Source organism: Catharus ustulatus, unplaced genomic scaffold, assembly GCF_009819885.2.
Source record: "Catharus ustulatus isolate bCatUst1 unplaced genomic scaffold, bCatUst1.pri.v2 scaffold_139_arrow_ctg1, whole genome shotgun sequence".
In the NCBI taxonomy this organism is placed as follows: domain Eukaryota; kingdom Metazoa; phylum Chordata; class Aves; order Passeriformes; family Turdidae; genus Catharus; species Catharus ustulatus.
In genome coordinates, this window is record NW_024879485.1 from 1 (window position 1) to 24,076 (window position 24,076).

The 24,076-nt window shown below is 40.2% G+C and overlaps 1 protein-coding gene across 1 annotated transcript; it reads right to left on the bottom strand.

The window, feature by feature from the left end:
- Positions 1–229: 229 nt before the first annotated feature.
- VPS28 (VPS28 subunit of ESCRT-I) lies at positions 230–16,853 on the bottom strand (the record flags this gene model as incomplete). Its single annotated transcript, XM_033086774.2, has 7 exons — positions 16,674–16,853; positions 16,541–16,572; positions 15,226–15,263; positions 14,657–14,746; positions 5,804–5,909; positions 3,919–4,020; positions 230–328 (listed from the first exon to the last, which is right to left on the bottom strand). Coding segments are annotated over exons 1-7 (504 nt in total), but the record flags the coding sequence as incomplete, so codon positions are not given.
- Between the last annotated feature and the right edge of the window lie 7,223 nt (positions 16,854–24,076).

The following is a 24,076-nucleotide window of genomic DNA, read 5'->3' on the forward strand; positions in this document are numbered from 1 at the left end:
GGAATTTTAGGATTTTTGGGAGTGGAATTCAAGAATTTTTGGGAATAGATTTTGGGAATTTTGGGGATGGAATTTTAGGATTTTTTTGGAACTGAAATTGGGGAATTTGGGGATTTTTGAACTGGAATTTTTTTGGAATTTTTGGGATTTTTGGGCCCAGAATTCAGGATTTTTTGGGAATTTTTGGGACTGGAATTTGGGAATTTTTGGGACTGGATTTTGTGGAATTTTGGGAATTTTGGGACTGGAATATTTGGAATTTTGGGGTCCCCACCTCGTCCATGGCTCGGATCTCCAGGCGCAGTTTGTCCATCACTGTGATGAAAAGCTGCCAAAATTCCAAAGGAAAAATCAGAATTTTTGGAGCAAATCCCAGCCCAAATCATCCCCAAAATCCCCCCAAAAAGTGAAAAAAAATTAAATAAAAATTAAAATTAAAATTTTAAAAATTCCTAAAAATTTTCCCTGAAATTTTTCATAAAAACCCCCCAAAACCTGCAAAATGGAATTTTAAAAATAAAAATAAGAATATTAAAAAATGTAAAATCTGCTCAAAATTTTTCCATAAAATCCCCCCAAAATCTGCAAAAAAAATAAAATTAAAAATTAAAAAAAATCCCTAAAAATTCGTTTTAATTTTTTTTATAAAATTTCTCCAAAATCTGGGAAAAAATTTAAATTAAAAAAAAATCCTAAAAATCTGCTCTAAGTTTTTTCATAAAATCCCCCCAAAATCTGTAAAAAAATTTTAAAAATTAAAAAAAAAAGTCCTGAAAATCTTCTCTAAATTTTTTCAGAAAATCCCCCCAAAATCTTAAAAAATAAAATTAAAATTTTTTTTAAATCTTAAAGATTATGCTTTCAATTTTTCATAAAATCCCCCCAAACTCTGCAAATAACAGAAAATTAAAAATTTTTAAAAATTCTAAAAATGTGCTTTAAATTTTAAAATAAATCACCCAAAAAATATAAAATCATCACCAGATAAGTCTCCCAAGAAATCCCCTCAAAATCCCAAAAAACTTTATAAAAATAAAAAATCAAAAAAAATCCTTAAAAATAAAATTTTAAAATTTTCAAACCCAGAAAACGCACAAAACAATCAGAAAAAAATCCCAAAAATCCTCTTAAAATCCCTAAAATTAAACAAAAAATTCCCACCCAAAATCCCAAAACACTGCCTAAAAATTAAAAAAAAAAATTAAAATATTCCTTAAAAATTTCTCCTAAAAAAACACACCAAAATAATAAAATTTCTCAAAAAAAAAATCCAAAAAATGCCCAAAATAATCACAAAAAACCCCTAAAAATGCAACAAAAAATCAGATTAAAAATCACAAAAAAATCCCAAAAAATTCTGAAAAAAATTTAAAAAAAACTTTTTAAAGTCCCAGAAAAATATCAAAAAATGTCCAAAAAATTCTCAGAAAATCCCCCCAAAAAATTCTCAAAAAATCCCAAAAAAACCCAAAAAATTCCCCAAAAACCCCCAAAAATTCCCAAATAAAACCCAAAAATTAAAAAAAAAATTGTCCTAAATATTCCCATACATCCCCAAACCCCAAAAAATCCCAAATCCCAAAATATCCCCTAAAAATCCCCAAAAACTCCCTCAAAAATTCCCCAAAAATGCTCAAAAAATTCCAAAAAAAACCCCAAAAATCACAAAAAAAAATCCCCATTAAAAATCCCAAAAAACTTCCAAAAAATCCCAAAAAAATCTGAAAAAAAAATCACCAAAAATCAAAGAAACTCCTACAAAAAAAAATCCCAAAAAATAAAAAAGTTTTCTAAAAAATACCCCAAAAATCACCAAAAAATGCCAAAATAATCCCAAATAATTCCCCAAAAAATCCCCAAAAATTCCTAAAAAAATTCCTAAATATTCCCATAAATCCCCAAACCCCAAAAAATCCCAAATCCCAAAATATCCCCTAAAAATCTCCAAAAACTCCCTCAAAAATTTCAAAAAAATCACCAAAAATTCCCAAAAAACCCCAAAAATCACCAAAAAAACCCCCACTAAAAATCACCAAAAAACCACTAAAAATCCCAAAAAACTTCGAAAAAATCCCAAAAAAATCTGAATAAAAATCACCAAAAATCAAAGAAACTCCTCCCAAAAAAAATCCCAAAAAATAAAAAAGTTTTCTAAAAAATACCCCAAAAATCACCAAAAAATGCCAAAATAATCCCAAAAAATTCCCAAAAAAAACCCCAAAAAATCCCAAAAAATTCCTGAATATTCCCATAAATCCCCAAACCTCAAAAAATCCCAAATCCCAAAATATCCCCTAAAAATCTCCAAAAACTCCCTCAAAAATTCCCCAAAGAATCCCCCAAAATTCTCAAAAAATACCCCAAAAAATAATGAAAAAAATCCTAAAAATTCCTATGAAACCCCAAAAAATCCCCAAAACCCTCAAAAAAAATCACCAAAAAAACCCTAAAAAAATCCCAGAAAATTCCCAAAAAATCACCAAATAACAACCTGGAAAAAAACCCCAAAAATCCCCCCAAATTCTCAAAATATGCCCAAAAAATCCCCAAAAACGCTCAAAAAATGCCAAAAAAATCCCCCAAAAATCCCCAAAAAAATCCCCAAAAAATCCCACAAAATTCCTAAATATTCCCATAAATCCCCAAACCCCAAAAAATCCCAAATCCCAAAATATCCCCTAAAAATCCCCAAAAACTCCCTCAAAAATTTCAAAAAAATCGCCAAAAACGTTCAAAAAAAAGCCAAAAAATTCCCCAAAAATCTCGAAAAAAATCCCAAAAAAATCCCAAAAAAATCCCCAAAAATTCCCTAAAAATCCCAAAAAAAATTCCCTAAAAAATTCTCTCTGAAAATCCCAAATAATTCTCAAAAAAATTCCCAAAAACCCCTAAAAAAACGCTCAAAAAATGCCAAAAAAACCCCAAAAAAATCCTAAAAAAAACCCCAAAAAATCTCAAAAAAATAAAAAAAATTCCCAAAATATTCTTAAACATTTACATAAATTCCCAAACCCCAAAAAATCCCAAATCCCAAAATATCCCTTAAAAATTCCCAAAAACTCCCTCAAAAATTCCCCAAAAATGCTCCAAAAATTCCAAAAAAACCCCAAAAATCACAAAAAAATCCCCATTAAAAATCCCAAAAAACTTCCAAAAAATCCCAAAAAATCTGAATAAAAATCACCAAAAATCAAATAAACTCCTCCAAAAAAAATCCCCAAAAATAAAAAAGTTTTCTAAAAAATACCCAAAAAAATCACCAAAAACGCTCAAAAAAATCCCAAAAAATTACCCAAAAATTCCTAAAAAAATTCCTGAATATTCCCATAAATCCCCAAACCCCAAAAAATCCCAAATCCCAAAATATCCCCTAAAAATTCCCAAAAACTCCCTCAAAAATTTCAAAAAAATCACCAAAAACGTTAAAAAAAAACCCAAAAAATTCCCCAAAAATCTCGAAAAAAATCCCAAAAAAAATCCCAAAAAAATCCCCAAAAATTCCCTAAAAATCCCAAAAAAATTTCCTAAAAATTCTCTCTGAAAATCCCAAATAATTCTCAAAAAAATCCCAAAAACCCCTAAAAAAACGCTCAAAAAATGCCAAAAAAATCTTTAAAAATCCCCAAAAAATCTCAAAAAAATTACAAAAATTTCCAAAATATTCTTAAACATTCCCATAAATTCCCAAACCCTAGGAAATCCCAAATCTCAAAATATCCCCTAAAAATTCCCAAAAACTCCCTCAAAAATTTCAAAAAAATCGCCAAAAACGTTCAAAAAAAAGCCAAAAAATTCCCCAAAAATCTCGAAAAAAATCCAAAAAAATCCCAAAAATTCCCAAAAAATTCCTAAATATTCCCATAAATCTCCAAACCCCAAACATTCCCAAAAATCCCAAAAAATTTTAATTTTCCCTACGGAGACGATGTCGGCGATGCAGCGGTTCAGGTTCCCTTTGTCGTCCTTGATGGTGATCGGTCGATCCTCGCGGATCCTCTCCATGGCCAGGGGACAATCCAGCTAAAAATTCCCAAATTTGGGAGTGAAAATCCCAAAATTCCAAATTTTAGGACAGAAATTCCCAGAATTTCAGCAAAAATTCCAGAGAAAAAAAACAAAAAAATACCAAAAATTCGCAATTTTATCCCTAAAAATCCCAATCTCAGGATCCCCAAAATTCTCAAAAATTCCTAAATTTCCAGAATTCCCAAAGTTTGGGATTGAAAAGCCCCAAATTCCCAATTTTAGAACAGAAATTCCCAGAATTTCAGCAAAAAATCCAGGAAAAATTGAAAAAAAAAAACCCCAAATTTCCCAATTTTATTCACAAATTTTCAAATTTCCCATAATTCCCCCAAATTCCCAGAATTCCCCAAATTTCTAAAATTCCCCAAATTTCCAAATTTTAAGATTTCCCAATATTTCCCAAAAATCCCAGAATTCTCAAAAATCCCAAATTTCCCAAGATCCCAAATTTCCAAAATTCCTAGAATTCCCAAATTTATCCAAATTCCAGGAATTTGTAAATTTCAAAAATTCCCCGAATTCCCAAATTTCCAAAATTCCCCAAATTTAGGACTGAAAATTCCAAAATTCTTAATTTTAGGAGGAAAAATTCTGGAATTTCAGCAAAAATTCCAGGGAAAAATTGAAAAAAAACCAAAAAAATTTCATATTTTTCTCCCCAAAATTTAATCCCAAAATTCCTGAATTTCCAAGTTTCCCCAAATTTCAAAAAATCCCAGAATTTCCAAATTTCCAAAAAATTCTTTAATTTCTAAATTTCAAAATTTCCCCAAATTCCCAAAAATCCCAATTTTCACGAAATTTCCTGATATCCCAAATTTCTAAAATTTCTAAAATTTCCAAAATTTCCCAAAATTTTTAGAATCCTTAAATTTACAAATTTCCCAGAATTCCCCAAAATTTCCAAAATTACCCAGAATTCCCAAAATCTAAAAAAATTCCAAAATTTCCTAAAATTTCCCAAATCCCCAGAATTCCCCAAAATTTGGGATTAAAAATCCCAAAATTCAACCCAAAATTCCCAAAATTTCAAATTTAATTCCAAATTTTTCTCAACCGCGGCTCAATTTCCGCCAAAAAAAGCCCAAAAATCCCAAATTTTTGCCCCAAATTCCACCCAAAATCCCCAAAATTTTACCCAAATTTCCCAAATTTCCCAAAATTCCCAATTTTTATCCCAAAATTCCAAAAATTCCCATTCCTGAAATTCCAAATCCGCTAAAATTTAATTAAAAATTCCACCCAAAATCCTCAAAATTCCGCCTAAAATCCCCCAAATTTCGCCCAAAAATCCCAAATTTTTTACCTAAAATCCCCCAAATTTCACCCAAAATTCCTCAAATTTGACCCAAAATCAGAAAAATTCCCAATCCCAGAATCCCAAATTCCCAAATTTCATCCCAAATTTCCCAAATTTTCCAATTTCACTCCCAAATTTTTCTCTACCGCGGCTCCGTTTCCGCCATTAAAAAAATCTCCAAAAATGCCCAAAAATCCCAAAATTTTGCTCCAAAATCCCAAAATTTTGCCCTAAAATCCCCCAAATTTTACCCAAAATTCCCAAATTTCCCAAAATTCCCAATTTTATCCCAAAATTCCCATTCCTCAAATCCCAAATTTGCCAAAATTCCGCCTAAAATCCTCAAAATTCCGCCTAAAATCCCCCAAATTTCGCCCAAAAATCCCAAATTTTTGCCTAAAAATCCCAAATTTTTTCCCAAAATTCCCAAATTTCCCAAAATTCCCAAACTTTATCCCAAAATCCCCCAATTCCCACCCGGAATTTCCGGCAGAAGTCGTCGATGGACGCGATCTCCGCCCCCTGGACCTGCTTGAGCGCGGCCTTGAACTGCACCAGGAGCCGCGAGCACGCCGCCGTGTACCTGAAAATTCCAAGATTTTTCTGGAATTTTCCAGAATTTTCCAGGAATATTTGGGGTTTTCCCCGTTCTTGAGGGGTTGGAGGATTTTTGGGAATTTTTTTGGTATTTTTTGGGAGTTTTTGGGAATTTTTTTGGATTTTTTTGGAATTTTTTTGAGAATTTTTTGGGAATTTTTTGGGATTTTTGGGATTTTTTTGGGACTTTTTCTGGACTTTTCCAGAATTTTCCAGGAGTTTTTGGGGTTTTCCCCGTTCTGGAGGGGTGAAGGATTTTTGGGAATTTTTTTAGAATTTTTTTTGATTTTTTGGGAATTTTTTGGAATTTTTTTGGAAATTTTTGGGAAATTTTTGGGGAATTTTGGGGGAATTTTTTAGGAATATTTTGGTGTTTTTTGAGTATTTTTTGGGAATTTTTTGGGGAATTTTTTGAGATTTTTGGGAATTTTTTGGGGAATTTTTTGAGATTTTTGGGGATTTAGTTTTGGAATTTTTGGAGATTTTTGGGGGGGAATTTCTTGGGTTTTATGGAGAAATTTTTTAAGATTTTTTTTATTTTTTAGAAATTTTTGGAGATTTTGGGGATTTTTGGGAATTTTTCAGGAATTTTTTGGGGAATTTTTTGGGAATTTTTTTGGATTTTTTTGGAATTTTTTTGAGAATTTTTTGGGAATTTTTGGGGATTTTTGGGATTTTTTTGGGAATTTTTCTGGACTTTTCCAGAATTTTCCAGGAATTTTTGGGGTTTTCCCCATTGTGAGGGGCAGGAGGATTTTTGGGAATTTTTTTAGGAATTTTTTGGGGAATTTTTTGGGATTTTTTTAGGAATTTTTTTATATTTTTTGGGTTTTTTTTTAATTTTTGGAGATTTATTTTTGTAATTTTCTCGATTTTTTGGGGAGATTTTTTTTGGAATTTTTTAGGATTTTTTTGGGATTTTTTGGGAATTTCTCAGGATTTTTTTGGGAATTTTTTGGGATTTTTTTTGGAGTTTCTTGGGATTTTTTTGGGAATTTTTTTGGGCTTTTTGCAATTTTTTGGGGATTTTTTTGGGAACTTTTGGGAAATTTTTGGAGAACTTTTGGGGAATTTTTTTTAATTTTTTTAAGAATTTCTTGGGAATTTTTGGGGAATTTTTGGGGAATTTTTGGGATTTTGGGGAGAATTTTTTGGGATTTTTAGGAATTTTTTTTGGAATTTTTTGAGCATTTTTTGGGATTTTTTCTCTTTTTTTTCCTGGACTTTTCCAGAATTTTCCAGGAGTTTTTGGGGTTTTCCCTGTTCCTGAGAGGGTGGAGGATTTTTGGGAATTTTTTGGAAATTTTTTTGGATTTTTTGGGAATTTTTTGAAATTTTTTTGGAAATTTTTGAGAAATTTTTGGGAATTTTGGGGGAATTTTTTGGGAATATTTTGGTCTTTTTTGAGTATTTTATGGGAATTCTTTTGGGAATTCTTTTGGGAATTTTTTGAGATTTTTGGGGATTTTTTGGAGTTTTTTAGGGATTTTTTTGGATTTTATTTTGGAATTTTTGGAGATTTTTTGGGGGGGAATTTCTTGGGTTTTATGGAGAAATTTTTAAAGATTTTTTTTATTTTTTAGAAATTTTTGGAGATTTTGGGGAATTTTTTAGGAATTTTTTGGGGAATTTTTTGGGAATTTTTTTGGATTTTTTTGGAATTTTTTTGAGAATTTTTTGGGAATTTTTTGGGATTTTGGGGATTTTTTTGGGAATTTTTCTGGACTTTTCCAGAATTTTCCAGGAGTTTTTGGGGTTTTCCCTGTTCTTGAGGGGCAGGAGGATTTTTGGAAATTTTTTAGGAATTTTTTGGGGAATTTTTTAGGAATATTTTGGTGTTTTTTGAGTATTTTTTGGGAATTTTTTTGGAAATTTTTGGGAATTTCTTGGGATTTTTTTGGGAATTTCATGGGATTTTTTTGGGAATTTTTTGGGGAATTTTTTGAGATTTTTGGGAATTTTTTGGGGAATTTTTTGAGATTTTTGGGAATTATTTGGGGAATTTTTTGAGATTTTTGGGAATTTTTTGGGGAATTTTTTGAGATTTTTGGGGATTTAGTTTTGAAATTTTTGGAGATTTTTGGGGGGGAATTTCTTGGGTTTTATGGAGAAATTTTTTAAGATTTTTTTTTATTTTTTAGAAATTTTTGGAGATTTTGGGGATTTTTGGGAATTTTTTAGGAATTTTTTGGGGAATTTTTTGGGAATTTTTTTGGATTTTTTTGGAATTTTTTTGAGAATTTTTTGGGAATTTTTTGGGATTTTTTTGGGAATTTTTCTGGACTTTTCCAGAATTTTCCAGGAGTTTTTGGGGTTTTCCTCGTTCTTGAGGGGCAGGAGGATTTTTGGGAATTTTTTAGGAATTTTTTGGGGAATTTTTTGGGAGTTTTTTTGGAATTTTGGGGGGAATTTTTGGGATTTTTTTTTATTTTCTGGGAATTTTTTGGAAATTTTTTGGAAATTTTTGGGAAATTTTTGGGGAATTTTGGGGGAATTTTTTAGGAATATTTTGGTCTTTTTTGAGTATTTTTTGGGAATTTTTTGGGGAATTTTTTGAGATTTTTGGGGATTTTTTTGTAGTTTTTTAGGGATTTTTTGGGATTTTTTTGGGAATTTTGGGGGATTTTTTGGGGAGGAATTTCTTGGGTTTTATGGAGGAAATTTTTAAGAATTTTTTTTATTTTTTAGAGTTTTTGGGGGATTTTTGGGGTGGTTTTTGGGATTTTTTGAGGGAATTTTTATATTTTTTGAGGATTTTTTTTTTAATTTTTTGGGACTTCTTTTGGAATTTTTTAGAATTTTTTGGGAGTTTTTTGGAAATTTTTTTTATTTTTTTCTGGACTTTTCCAAAATTTTCCAGGAATTTTTGGGGTTTTCTTCATTCCTGAGGGGCTGGAGGATTTTGGGGAATTTTTTGGGATTTTTTTGGGATTTTTCTGGATTTTTTGGGGGATTTTCTGGGAGTTTTTTGAGAGATTTTTGGGGATTTTTTGGGAATTTTTTTAGGAGTTTTTTAGGCATTTTTTTTGAATTTTTAAGGAATATTTTGGGGATTTTTTAAACAATTTTATGGAACTTTTTGGGGATTATTTAGGATTTATAGATTTTTTGGGTGGATTTTTTGGGAATTTTTTGGGATTTTTTTGGGAATTTTGGGGATTTTTTGGGGATTTTTTTTATTTTTAGGAAATTTTTTTTTAATTTTTTGGGGAATTTTTTGGAATTTTTTTGGTGTTTTTTGGGTGTTTTTTGGTAATTTTTCTGGACTTTTCCAAAATTTTCCAGGAATTTTTGGGGTTTTCCCTGTTCCTGAGGGGGGAAGGATTTTTGGAGAATTTTTTTTAATTTGGGAGGGATTTTTTGGAATTTTGGGGGGAATTTTTCAGGATTTTATGGGAATTTTTTGGGATTTTTTTTTAATTTTATGGGATTTTTATGGGATTTTTTTTTAATTTTTGGGGATTTTGGGGGGGGATTTTTTAAAACTTTTTGGGAATTTTTTGGGGATTTTTTGGGGAATTTTTTCTGAATTTTTGGGAATTTTTTCTGAATTTTATGGTAATTTTTAGGAGATTTTTCTTTTAATTTCTTGGGAGTTTTTGGGAAATTTTTTCAAGATTCTGGGAAATTTTTGATGAACTTTTTGGGAGTTTTTTCGGAATTTTGGGGGGATTTTTTGGGAATTTTTTTGATTTTCTGAGGAGTTTTTTGGGAATATTTTGGGATTTTTGGGGAATTTTTAATTTTTAGGAATTTATTGCGAGTTTTATTTAATTTCTTGGGAATTTTTGGGAAATTTTTTCAAGATTCTGGGAATTTTTTGGGAAGTTTTTGGGAATTTTTAGGGATTTTTTGGGAATTTCTCAGGATTTTTTGGGGAATTTTTGGCATTTTTTGGGGAATTTTGGGGGGGTTTATTGGGGATTTTTTGGGAGGTTTTTTTTTATTTTTCTGGACTTTCCCAGAATTTTCCAGGAATTTTTGGGGTTTTCCCCATTGTGAGGGGCAGGAGGATTTTTGGGAATTTTTTTGGAATTTTTAGGGATTTTTCTGGATTTTTTGGGGATTTTCTGGGAGATTTTGGGAAATATTGGGGGATTTTTTAGGAGTTTTTTAGACATTTTTTTGGAATTTTTAAGGAATTTTTTGGGGATTTTTAAAACAATTTTATGGAATTTTTTGGGGATTATTTGGGATTTTTTGATTTTTTTGGGTGGATTTTTTGGGAATTTTTTTGGATTTTTTGGGGAATTTTGGGGATTTTTTTGGGATTTTTTTTTATTTTTAGGGAATTTATTTTAAGTTTTTTGGGGAATTTTTTTGGATTTTTTTGGAGTTTTTTGGGAGTTTTTTGAAATTTTTCTGGACTTTTCCAGAATTTTCTAGGAATTTTTGGGGTTTTCCCCATTCTTGAGGGGCTGGAGGATTTTGGGAATTTTTTGGGATTTTTTTGGGAATTTTCTGGATTTTTTGGGAGATTGTTGGGGAATTTTTGGGGATTTTTTGGGAATTTTTTTAGGAGTTTTTTAGGGATTTTTTTTAAATTTTTAAGGAATTTTTTGGGATTTTTGAAACAATTTTTTGGAATTTTTTTGGGATTATTTGGGATTTTTAGATTTTTTAGGGGGAATTTTTGGGGAATTTTTGGGGATTTTTGGGATTTTTTGGGATTTTTGAAACAATTTTGGGGATTTTTTTTGGGATTTTTTTTATTTTTAGGGAATTTATTTAAAATTTTTTGGGGAATTTTTTTTGGGGGGGGAATTTTTTGGGAGTTTTTTGGGAAATTTTGGGGATTTTTTGGGAAGTTTTTGGGAAATTTTTGGGAGTTTTTTGGGAGTTTTGGGGGATTTTCTGGGAATTTTCTGGGGATTTTTTGGGAATTTTTTGGGAATATTTTAGGAGTTTTTTGGGGATTTTTGGGGAATTTTTTTGGATTTTTTTTATTTTTTGGGAATTTTTTGGGACTTTTGGAATTTTTTAGAATTTTTTGGGGAATTTTTTGGGGTTTTTTGGGAGTTTTTTTGGAATTTTTCTGGACTTTTCCAGAATTTACCAAGAATTTTTGAGGTTTTCCCCATTCTTGAGAGGCTGGAAAATTTTTGGAGATTTTTTGGGAATTTTTTTAGGAGTGTTTTAGGGATTTTTTTGAAATTTTTAAGAAATTTTTTTGGATTTTTAAAACAATTTTTTGGAATTTTTTGGGGATTATTTGGGATTTATAGATTTTTTTGGGTGGATTTTTTGGGAATTTTTGGGGATTTTTGGGATTTTTTGGGAATTTTTGGGGATTTTTTGGGGAATTTTGGGGATTTTTTTATTTTTAGGGAATTTTTTAAAAATTTTTTTGGGAATTTTTTGGGATTTTTTTGGAGTTTTTTGGGAGTTTTTTGAAATTTTTCTGGACTTTTCCAGAATTTTCCAGGAGTTTTTGGGGTTTTCCCTGTTCCTGAGAGGGTGGAGGATTTTTGGGAATTTTTTGGAATTTTTTAGGATTTTTTGGGAATTTTTTGGAATTTTTTTGGAAATTTTTGGGTAATTTTTGGGAATTTTGGGGGAATTTTCTAGGAATATTTTGGTGTTTTTTGAGTATTTTTTGGGAATTTTTTTGGAAATTTTTGGGAATTTCTTGGGATCTTTTTGGGAATTTCATGGGATTTTTTTGGGAATTTTTTGGGGAATTTTTTGAGATTTTTGGGAATTATTTGGGGAATTTTTTGAGATTTTTGGGGATTTAGTTTTGGAATTTTTGGAGATTTTTGGGGGGGAATTTCTTGGGTTTTATGGAGAAATTTTTTAAGATTTTTTTTATTTTTTAGAAATTTTTGGAGATTTTGGGGATTTTTGGGAATTTTTTAGGAATTTTTTGGGGAATTTTTTGGGAATTTTTTTGGATTTTTTTGGAATTTTTTTGAGAATTTTTTGGGAATTTTTTGGGATTTTTGGGATTTTTTTGGGACTTTTTCTGGACTTTTCCAGAATTTTCCAGGAGTTTTTGGGGTTTTCCCCATTGTGAGGGGCAGGAGAATTTTTGGGAATTTTTTTGGAATTTTTAGGGATTTTTCTGGATTTTTTTGGGGATTTTCTGTGAGATTTTTGGGAAATATTGGGGGATTTTTTAGGAGTGTTTTAGGCATTTTTTTGGAATTTTTAAGGAATTTTTTTGGGATTTTTAAAACAATTTTATGGAATTTTTTGGGGATTATTTGGGATTTTTTGATTTTTTTGGGTGGAATTTTTGGGAATTTTTTGGGATTTTTTGGGGAATTTTGGGGATTTTTTTGGGATTTTTTTTTATTTTTAGGGAATTTATTTTAAATTTTTTGGGGAATTTTTTTGGATTTTTTTGGAGTTTTTTGGGAGTTTTTTGACATTTTTCTGGACTTTTCCAGAATTTTCCAGGAATTTTTGGGGTTTTCCCCATTCTTGAGGGGTTGGAGAATTTTTGGAAATTTTTTTGGGGAATTTTGGAGATTTTTTGGGGATTTTTTAGGAATTTTTTGATATTTTTTGGGGTTTTTTTTGGAATTTTTGGAGATTTATTTTTGCAATTTTCTCGATTTTTTGGGGGGGATTTTTTTTGGAATTTTTTAGGATTTTTTTGGGAATTTCTCAAGTTTTTTTGGGAATTTTTTGGGATTTTTTTTGGAGTTTCTTGGGGTTTTTTTGGGAATTTTTTTGGGCTTTTTACAATTTTTTGGGGATTTTTTTGGGAACTTTTGGGAAATTTTTGGAGAACTTTTGGGGAATTTTTTTTTAGGAATTTCTTGGGAATTTTTGAGGAATTTTTTTTAATTTTTGGGGTGGTTTTTGAAATTTTTTGCAAATTTTTTGGGGGGAATTTTTTTGAATTTTTTTGGATTTTTTTTATTTTTTGGGAGTTTTTTGGGAATTTTTGGGATTTTTTGGGGATTTTTTTTGATTTTTTGGGAATTTTTTTGGAATTTCTTGAGATTTATTTAGGAATTTTTTGGGAATTTTTTGGGAGTTTTTTTGGAATTTTGGGAATTTTTTGAGGAGTTTTTTGGGAAATTTTTGGGATTTTTAATTTTTTTGGAATTTTTTGGGAATTTCTTTGGGATCTTTTGGGAAATTTTGGGGGATTTTTTGGGGATTTTTTTGGATTTTTTGGGAATTTCTTTGGGATCTTTTGGGAAATTTTGGGGGATTTTTTGGGGATTTTTTTGGAATTTCTTGAGATTTTTTTAGGAATTTTTTGGGAATTTTTTGGGAGTCTTTTTGGAATTTTTTGGGAATTTTTTGAGAATTTTGGGAAATTTTTGAGGAGTTTTTTGGGAAATTTTGGGGGGATTTTTTTGGATTTTTTGGGAATTTTTTGGGAATTTCTTTGGGATCTTTTGGGGAATTTTTGGGGATTTTTTTTCTGACTTTTTGGGATTTTTTTCAGAATTTTTTGGTCATTTTTAGAGAATTTTTTAGGAGTTTTTTTGGGCATTTTTTGGGGAATTTTGGGGAATTTTTTGCGATCTTTTTGCAATTTTTGGGGCGTTTTTTGGGAATTTTTTGTGAATTTTTGAGAAATTTTTGGTGAATTTTTTTGGAATTTTTTAGGGATTTTCCAGGTTTGAGGAATTTTTTTGAACAGTTTGGGAGTTTTTTTTAATTTTGGGGGAATTTTTTTGGATTTTTTGGCAATTTTTTTGCGAATTTTTTGGGATTTTTTTGGGAACTTTTTGCGAACTTTTTTGGATTTTTTGGGAATATTTTAGAAATTTGGGGGAATTTTTTTTTCATTTTCTGGGAATTTTTTGGGAATTTTTGGGGGCTTTTTTTGAAGTTTTTTGTGAATTTTTTGGTCATTTTTTGAGAATTTTTTGGGAGTTTTTTTGGGGAATTTTTTTGCGATCTTTTTGCAATTTTTTGGGGGCGTTTTTTGGGAATTTTTTGTGAATTTTTGAGGAATTTTTTGTGAATTTTTTTGGAATTTTTTAGGGATTTTCCAGGTTTGAGGAATTTTTTTGAACTTTTTAGGAGGTTTTTTTTTAATTTTGGGGGAATTTTGGGGATTTTTTTGGCAATTTTTTTGCGAATTTTTTGGGATTTTTTTGGGAACTTTTTGCAAACTTTTTTGGATTTTTTTGGGAATATTTTGGAAATTTTGGGGGAATTTTTTTTTCATTTTCTGGGAATTTTTGGGGAATTTTTTTGGATTTTTTTGGAGTTTTTTGGAATTTTTTGGGGAATTTTTGGGACATTTTTGGGGAGTTTCCAGAGATTTTTTTGGAATTTTTGGGGATTTTTTTGGGAATTTCTTGAGATTTTTTTGGGAATTTTTTGGGAGTTTTTTTGGAATTTTTTTTGAATTTCTTGGGAATTTTGGGAATTTTTTGAGGAATTTTTTGGGAAATTTTAGGGATTTTTTGGGGATTTTTTTTGATTTTTTGGAATTTTTTTGGGAATTTCTTTGGGATCTTTTAGGAAATTTTTTGGGATTTTTTCTGACTTTTTGGGATTTTTTTCAGAATTTTTGGGGAATTTTTTTGGAGTTTTTTGGGAGTATTGGGGGGATTTTTAGGTGATTTTTTGGTAATTTTTTGGGAGCTTTTTGGTCATTTTTTGAGAATTTTTTAGGAGTTTTTTGGGGATTTTTTTGCGAATTTTTTGTGAATTTTTGGGGCGTTTTTTGTGATTTTTTTTTTAATTTTTTGTGACTATTTTAGGAATATTTTGGGATGTTTTTTGGGATTTTTTTTGGATTTTTTTGTCACTCACTCGTTGGGGGACACGCAATCCTTGATGTACGCCTTCTCCAGCGCCTGCAGCGTCTTCACCACCGCAAACAGCTCCGCCATGTTGTCGTACCTGGGGGACACTGGGATGGACTGGGAGGGACTGGGAGGGACTGGGATGGACTGGGAGGGACTGGGATGGACTGGGATGGGACTGGGAGGGACTGGGAGGGACTGGGATGGACTGGGATGGGATTGGGATGGACTGGGATGGACTGGGATGAACTGGGAGGGACTGGGATGGACTGGGATGGACTGGGATGGGATTGGGAGGGACTGGGATGGACTGGGATGGGATTGGGAGGGACTGGGATGGACTGGGATGGGACTGGGATGGACTGGGATGAACTGGGATGGGACTGGGATGGACTGGGATGGACTGGGATGGACTGGGAGGGACTGGGAGGGACTGGGATGGACTGGGATATACTGGGATGGGATTGGGATGGACTGGGATGGACTGGGATGGGACTGGGATGGACTGGGATGGGACTGGGATGGGACTGGGATGGACTGGGATGAACTGGGATGAACTGGGATTTCCTCACTCACTTCTCCCGTTCCCGGGCGTTCTTGTAGAGTTTCACCTCCTGAGGAAGAGACAAAAATTCCCAAAATTCAAAAAAAAAATTAAAAAAAAATCTCAAATTCCCAAAATTTAAAAAAATTCCCAAAGTTCCCAGAAATCCAAAATTCAAAAAAAATTAAAAATTCTCATTTTCACAAAAATTTGCGAAATTCTCAAAATTCCAAAAATTCCCCAAAAATTCCTAAAGACAAAAAAATACCCAAAATTCTCAAATTTAGAAAAATTCCCCAAATTTCCATCAATTTCTAAAGACCAAAAAATCTCCAAAATTCCCAAATTCCCAAATTTTGAAAAGTTCCAAAAATTCCCCAAAATTCCCAAATTCAAAAAATTCTCAAAATTCCAAAAAATCCCAAATTCCAAAATTCAAAAAAAAAATTCCCAAAATTCTAAATTCCCAAAATTCCCCAAAATCCAAAATTTAAAAAAAATCCCAAAAATTCCCCAAAAATCCAAATTCCCAAAATTCCCAGAAATTCAAAATTCCCAAAATTAAAAAAATTTTAAAAATTCCCATTTTCACAAAAATTTGCTAAATTCTCAAAATTAAAAAAATTCCCAAAAATTCCCCAAGACAAAAAAATACCCAAAATTCTCAAATTCAGAAAAATTCCCCAAATTTCCATCAATTTTTAAAGACCAAAAAATCTCCAAAATTCCCAAATTCCCAAATTTTGAAAAGTTCCAAAAATTCCCCAAAATTCCCAAATTCAAAAAATTCTCAAAATTCCAAAAAATCCCAAATTCCAAAATTCAAAAAAAAATTCCCAAAATTCTAAATTCCCAAAATTCCCCAAAATCCAAAATTTAAAAAAAAATCCCAAAAATTCCCCAAAAATCCAAATTCCCAAAATTCCCAGAAATTCCCCAAATTCCCAAATTCCCAAAAATTCCCAAAAATCCCAAATTCCCCAAAATTCCTCAAAATTTTAAAATTCAAAAAAAATCCCCAAATTATCAAAATTCTCAAATATTCCCAAAAATCCCGAATTCCCAAAATTAAAAAAAATTCCCAAAAATCCCCAAAATTCCCAGACATTCCATGGTCCATTTCCGGCAATTCCCGGATATTTTCGGCCACTTCCGGACATCTTCGGACATCTTCGGACTTTCCCGGCCATTCTCGGACATCTTCGGCCACTTCCGGATATCTTCGGCCACTTCCGGATATCTTCGGCCATTTCCGGAACTCTCTGGACATTTCCGCACTCTGCCGGCTATTCCCGGATATTTCCGGCCATTCCCGACCGTTTCCGAACATTCCCGACTCGCACTCACCTCATAAAGCTCCGGTTTATTCCCGGGCGCTGCTGTGGGAGGGAGGGGAGGGTTAAAAACCGAGGAAAACACCAGGAATCCCATCCCGGGAATTCCGGGATTATCCCTGCGATCCCGTCCCGGGAATTCTCACCGCCCATCCCGGCCGGGCCCGCGATGCCGTGGAACATCCCCGACGGAGCCTGGAGGGCTCTGGGCCCTCTCCTCGATCCCGATAATTCTGATAATCCCGGTAATTCCGATCCCAATGATCACGATCCGGTCCTGATCGCTCCGCGGCGCTTCCGCTTCTTTCCATACAAACACCCGCACGTCCCTCCCCTTCCGGCACATCTCGGAATTTTATTGGCTGCGCTCCACCGCCTCCGTGTTTTCTCCTCGCTGATTGGCTCTTGGAGATGTCAATCAATGCCGTTGCCAAGCGACGCCGCCATGTTTTTCCTTCTACGGCGCTACACTCTGAGGGCTCGCACTGCGTTTTTCCGTACAACTGACGTCCCACAATTCCTTTCTTCTCCACGCCCCTCCGCTTCCGGCGTTTCTCCGCACTCAATTGGCTCATCCCTTCCACAGCTCCTCTTTTCTCCTCGCTGATTGGCTGCTAGAACTGTCAATCAGAGCGGTTGCCAAGCGACGCAGTCGTGTTGATTCCCGTAATGGCGGCGGCCGTGTAGGAGCTGACAGCGCTTCTATCACAATGGTAGGCGAGACCCCGCAGGCGGCCATTACTGGGCTGGTAGCGGCCCTGTCGTTGTTTGCGAGGCATAATTAAGCCGTGGCCGAATTGGAGCCGTGTCCGTGGTGCCGTACGGCATTTTTCCGTACAACGCTTCCTTCCCACAATCCCTTTCTCCTATTCCGGTAGTAATCCGGCTGTCTATTGGTTCTTCCTGTCCACCCCCTCGTTTCCTGAGCGCTGATTGGCTGCTGGACCTGCCAATCACGGTGGTTGCCAGGTGACGCCGCCATGGCGGCGGCCGTGTGGGAGCTGGTTCTTAAATTAAAGGTTTAGACCTAGATTGCGGGGTTTAAACCTAAAATTAAGGATTTCGATCGGATTTTAGGGATTTAAACCTGATTTAAGGGGTTTAGACCTGAATTAGCGGGTTTAAGGGATTGTTTAAGGGATCTAGACCTGGTCTAAAGTATTTTTAAACGGGTTTAAGGGACTTTTGACCTTGTTTAAGGGGTATAGATCTGGTTTAAGGAATTTTTTAAAGAGTTTAAGGGAGTTAAGCCTGGTATAAGTGATTCAGACGTGTTATAATTGATTTAGACCTGGTTTAAAGGGATTTAGACCTGGTTTAAGGGATTTTAAACTGGTTTAAGGGATTTTAAACTGACTTAAGGGATTTAGACCTGGTTTAAGGGATTTTAAACTGGTTTAAGGGATTTAGACCTGGTTTAAGGGATTTTAAACTGGTTTAAGGGATTTAGACCTGGCTTAAGGGATTTTTGACTTCGTTTAAGGGATGTAGACCTAGTTTAAAGGATTTAAACCCGATGTAAGGGATGTTAACCTGGTTTAAGGGATTGAAATCTGCTTTAAAGAATTTAAACCTGATTTTTTTTATCCCAAAATCTTTGGATTTCCCACTAAAACGCCCCGAAGCCCGACCTGGCTCTGTCCCCTCGGTGTCCCCTTGTCACCAGATGTGGCATCAGCGGGAGTTTGGGGGTTAATTACTCCTAATTTGGCTAATTAGGCTGGAGGGATGGCGTGATGGTGACGTGGTGCTGGTGGCACTGCCCGGTGCCACCACGGTGTCACCTCAGTGCCATCATGGGGTAAAGTCCTCGTCCCCCTGTCCCCAAGGGACACGAACCTGGGGACACCGGGATGGACTTGGGGACATTGAGATGGACATGGGGACACTGGGATGGACATGGGGACATTGGGATGGACATGGGGACAGAGGGACATGGGGACATTGGGATGGACATGGGGACATGGGGATGGACATGGGGACACGGGGATGGACATGGGGACAATGGGATGGACATGGGGACAGAGGGAAGGACGTGGGGACAGAGGGACGTGGGGACAGAGGGACGTGGGGACAGAGGGACATGGGGACACTAGGACACAGTGACACCGCTGGCAGGTGGCCTTGGCACCCTGAGCCCGGGGGACACGCCGTGACACGCTGTGACATGTCGTGACACGCCACGTGGCGCCGCGTGACGTCCCCACACCCTGTGCCACCCCTGTGTCACTCACCCCGCGGGTGGCTCCTCCCTGGGGTGGCACCGTGTGGCACGGGAGGGGTGGGGACACTGCCACCCCCAGGTGACACTGCCACCCCCGGAGCAGCGCAGGGTGTGGCCCAGGGGACAAATTCCAGCCTGGCCACGCAGGCGGGGAGTGGCACCGGGTGACAAAGGGTGACACGGCGCGGGGTGCCAGGACACAGCGTGGCACGGGGACACACGGGGGGTCCCTGATGGCAGGGGGTGTCTGGGAAAGTGACACGTGTGACAGGTGTGTGACAGGTGACATGGGTGTCACAAGTGTCACACGTGCCACGTGCTGGGCTGTGTCCTTGTCCTGGGGAGGGACAGCCAGCACCCAAAGGTGACCCCAGAGGTGTCCCCAGCACCCAAAGGTGTCCCCAGCACCCAAAGGTGTCCCCAAAGGTGTCCCCAGCACCCATAGGTGTCCCCAAAGGTGTCCCCAGCACCCAAAGCTGTCCCCAAAGGTGTCCCCAGCACCCAAAGGTGTCCCCAAAGGTGACCCTAGAGGTGTCCCCAGCACCCAAAGCTGTCCCCAAAGGTGTCCCCAGCACCCAAAGGTGTCCCCAAAGGTGTCCCCAGCACCCAAAGGTGTCCCCAAAGGTGACCCTAGAGGTGTCCCCAGCACCCAAAGGTGTCCCCAGCACCCAAAGGTGACCCCAAAGGTGTCCCCAGCACCCAAAGGTGTCCCCAAAGGTGTCCCCAGCACCCAAAGGTGACCCCAAAGCTGTCCCCAAAGGTGTCCCCAGCACCCAAAGGTGTCCCCAAAGGTGTCCCCAGCACCCAAAGGTGTCCCCAAAGGTGACCCTAGAGGTGTCCCCAGCACCCAAAGGTGTCCCCAGCACCCAAAGGTGACCCCAAAGGTGTCCCCAGCACCCAAAGGTGTCCCCAAAGGTGTCCCCAGCACCCAAAGGTGACCCCAAAGGTGTCCCCAAAGGTGTCCCCAGCACCCAAAGGTGTCCCCAAAGGTGACCCCAGCACCCACAGGTGTCCCCAAAGGTGTCCCCAAAGGTGTCCCCAGCACCCAAAGGTGTCCCCAAAGGTGACCCCAGCACCCAGAGGTGTCCCCAAAGGTGTCCCCAAAGGTGTCCCCAGCACCCAAAGGTGACCCCAAAGGTGACCCCAGTGCCCAGGAGTGACCCCCACACCTGATCCAGCCCCCCCCAGCACCCCAGGGTGGCACAAGATGACAGAGGGTGGCACTGCCACCCCTCAGCCCCTTCCCAGAGGTGTCCCAGGGGTGCCAGGAGTGCCTGGACAAGGCTTTGGTGATCTGGGGGTGTCCCAGGGGTGTCCCTGGAGGTGTCCCATGGGTGTCACAGGGGTGTCCCATGGGTGTCACAGGAGTCCCCAGGTGGGGATTGGGTGTCCCTGGGGTGCCAGGGTGGGGTTTGGATGTCCCTGGGGTGTCCCTTGGGTGCTGGGGGTGTCTGGGCAGGGTTGAGTGTCCCTGGGGTGCCCCAGGAATGTCCTGGGGGTGTCCCAGTTGTCCCAGGAGTCCCCAGGTGGGGATTGGATGTCCCTGGGGTGTCCTGCAGGTGTCCCAGGTGTCCTGGGGGTGCCCCAGGGGTGTCCCAGGAGTTCCCAGGTGGGGATTGGGTGTCCCTGGGGTGTCCTGCAGGTGTCCCAGGTGTCCTGGGGGTGTCCCAGGGGTGTCCCAGGAGTTCCCAGGTGGGGAGTTGGGTGTCCCTGGGGTGTCCCAGGAAGGTCCCAGCGGTGTCCCCAGGAATGTCCCAGGAGTCCCTGAGGGGGATTGGGTGTCCCTGGGGTGTCCTGATAATGTCCCAGCGGTGTCCCAGGGTGTCCCAGGAGTCCCTGGAGGTGTCCCAAGGGTGTCCCAAGAGTCCCTGAGGGGGATTGGGTGTCCCTGAGGTGCCAAGGTGGGGTTTGGATGTCCCTAGGGTGTCCTGAGAGTGTCCCAGGGGTGTCCCAGAATGTCCCAGGTGGAGATTGGGGGTCCCTGGGGTGTCCTGAGAGTGTCCCAGGGGTGTCCCAGGGTGTCCCAGGAGTCCCCAGGTGAGGGCTGAGTGTCCCAGGAGTGTCCTAGGATGTCCCAGGGGTGTCCCAAGGGTGTGCCAGGGCTGTCCCAGGGATGTCTCAAGTGTCCCAGGGCTGTCCCAGATGTCCCAAGAGTCCCCAGATGGGGATTGGGCATCCCTGGGGTGTCCCAGTAATGTCCCAGGAATGTCCCAGGGCTGTCCCAGGGATGTCTCAGATGTCTCAGGGGTGTCCCAGATGTCCCAGGAGTCCCCACATGGGGATTGGGTGTCCCAGGAGTGTCCTAGGATGTCCCAGGGGTGTCCCAAGGGTGTGCCAGGGATGTCCCAGGGGTGTCCCAGATGTCCCAGGAGTCCCCAAGTGGGGACCGGGCATTTTAGGGGAGTTTTTGGGGTGTCCCAGGGATGTCCCAGGTGTCCCTGGGGTGTCCCAGGAGTGCCCAAGTGGGGACTGGGTGTCCCAGGAATGTCATAGAATGTCCCAGGGGTGTCCCAAGGGTGTCCCAGGGATGTCTCAGGTGATCCCAGCATGTCCCAGGAGTCCCCAGGTGGAGATTTGGTGGCCCTGGGGTGTCCCTGGTGTCCCAGGATGTCCCAGGGGTGGCCCTGGGGTGTCCCAGGATGTCCCAGGAGTCCTCAGGTGGAGATCGGGTGTCCCAGGAATGTCCCAGGTGCATCCCAGGGATATCCCTGGGGTGTCCCAGGTGTCTTGGGGGTGTCCCAGGAATGTCCCAGAAGTCCCCAGGTGGGGATTTGATGTCCCTGGGGTGTCCCAGGGTTGTCCCAGGTGCGCCTTGGGTGTTCCAGGAACGTCCCAGGGGTGTCCCAAGGGTGTCCCAGGTGTCCCTGGGGTGTCCCAGGAGTCCCCAGGTGTTTTTGGGGTGTTTTAGGGGTGTCCCGGGGGTGTCCCAGGGGTGTCCCGGGGGCGTCGCGGAGCCGTGGCGGGGTGCGGGCCGGGCCCCGCGGGGTGAATGAATCGTTAACCCGGGCCAATCTCATCCCGGGCCAATCAGCACCTCGGCCCCGGGCGGGTTTTACAGCCCCGCTGGCCCACGGTGCCCAAACGGCCACCAGCGCTGCCACCCCAGCGCCACCAGCCCTGCCACCAACACCGCCACCACCCCGCCATGCCCTGGCCGTGGCTGCTGCTGGCCCTGGCTCTGCCGGCCGCGCTGGCCGTGCCCCCGGGGACACGAGGCGGGGGTGACCCCCGGGTGGCCCTGGTGGCCCTGGAGGCGCTGGTGGCGTCGGGCGAGGGCCGCCTGGGTGGCGGGACGCTGCGGGAACTCGTGGCACAGGTGGCCGGCCGTGCGCAGTGCCCGCGAGGGCCGTGCGGAGAGGTGAGACCGCGCCCGCGCCGCGGGGACAGCCAGGGGACACGGCGACAGCGCGGGGACAAAGTCCGGCTGGCACTGCCGGGCATGGCGCGGGGGGAGGGGAGGGGGGGGGGGGAGTGTGGAGAGGGGGATGGAGGTGGCACATGTGTCACCTGGGCCACCTGTGCTGTGTGTGCTGTGTGTGCTGTGTGTGCCACCTGTGCCATGTGTGCCATGTGTGCTGTGTGTGCTGTGTCACCCGTGTCACCCGTGCCATGTGCCAGGTGGTGCCGTGTGCACCTGTGCTGTGTGTGACACTTGTGCCACCTGTGCTCTGTGTGCCGTGTGTGTCAGGCCATTTGTGTCACCTGTGCTATGTGCTGCATGTGCTGTGTCACCTGTGCCACCTGTGTCACCTGTGCTGTGTGTGCCATGTGTGCCAGGCGATTTGTGTCACATGTACTGTGTGCTGTGTCACCTGTGCCACCTGTGTCACCTGTGCCATGTGTGCCAGGCGATTTGTGTCACATGTGCTGTGTCACTGTGCTCTGTCACCTGTGCCATGTGTGCCAGGCGATTTGTGTCACATGTGCTGTGTCACTGTGCTCTGTCACCTGTGCCATGTGTGCCAGGCGATTTGTGTCGCATGTGCTGTGTTACCTGTGCTGCCTGTGCCACCTGTGTCACCTGTGTCACCTGTGTCACCTGTGCTGTGTGTGCCAGGCGATTTGTGTCACCTGTGCTGTGTGCTGTGTTACCTGTGCCATGTGTACTGTGTGTGCCACCCGTGCCATGTCCCAGGCGGTGCCATGTGCACCTGTGTTGTCGCCTGTGCCACTTGTGCCAGGCCATTTATGTCACCTGTGCTGTGTCACCTGTGCCATTTGTGCTCTGTGTGCCGTGTGTGCCAGGGGATTTGTGTCACCTGTGCTGTGTGTGCCATGTGTGCCAGGCGATTTGTGCCACCTGTGCCGTGTGCTACATGTGCTGTGTCACCTGTGCCACCTGTGTCACCTGTGCTGTGTGTGCTGTGTGTGTCACCTGTGCTGTGTCACCTGTGTCACCCGTGCCATGTGCCAGGTGGTGCCGTGTGCACCTGTGCTGTGTCACCTGTGCCATTTGTGCCATCTGTGCTGTGTGTGCCAGGCGATTTGTGTCACATGTGCTGTGTCACTGTGCTCTGTCACCTGTGCCATGTGTGCCAGGCGATTTGTGTCACTGTGCTGTATCACCTGTGCTGTGTCACTGCGCTGTGTGTGCTACATGTGCTGTGTCACCTGTGCTCTGTGTGCCAGGCCATTTATGTCACCTGTGCTGTGTCACCTGTGCTGTGTGTGCTACATGTGCTGTGTCACCTGTGCCACTCATGCCATGTGTGCCAGGGGATTTATGCCACCTGTGCTGTGTGTGCCATGTGTACCAGGCCATTTGTGTCACCTGTGCTGTGTGCTACATGTGCTGTGTCACCTGTGCCATCTGTGCCAGGTGGTGCCGTGTGCACCTGTGCTGTGTCACTTGTGCCAGGCCATTTGTGTCACCTGTACTGTGTGCTGTGTCACCTGTGTCACCTGTGCCGCCTGTGCCATGTGTGCCAGGCCATTTGTGTCACCTGTGCTGTGTCACTGTGCTGTGTGGGCTACATGTGCTGTGTCACCTGTGCCATCTGTGTCACCTGTGCTCTGTGTGCCGTGTGTGCCAGGCCATTTGTGTCACCTGTGCTGTGTCACCTGTGCCACTCATGTCATGTGTGCCAGGGGATTTGTGTCACCTGTGCCATGTGTGCCATGTGTGCCAGGCCATTTGTGTCACCTGTGCTGTGTTGCCTGTGTTGTGTCACCTGTGCCATGGGTGCCATGTGCCTGGTGCCATGTGCACCTGTGTTGTCACCTGTGCCACCTGTGCTGTGTGTGCTGTGTGTGCCAGGCCATTTGTGTCACCTCTGCTGTGTGCTGTGTTGCCTGTGTCACCTGTGCCACCTGTGCTGTGTGTGC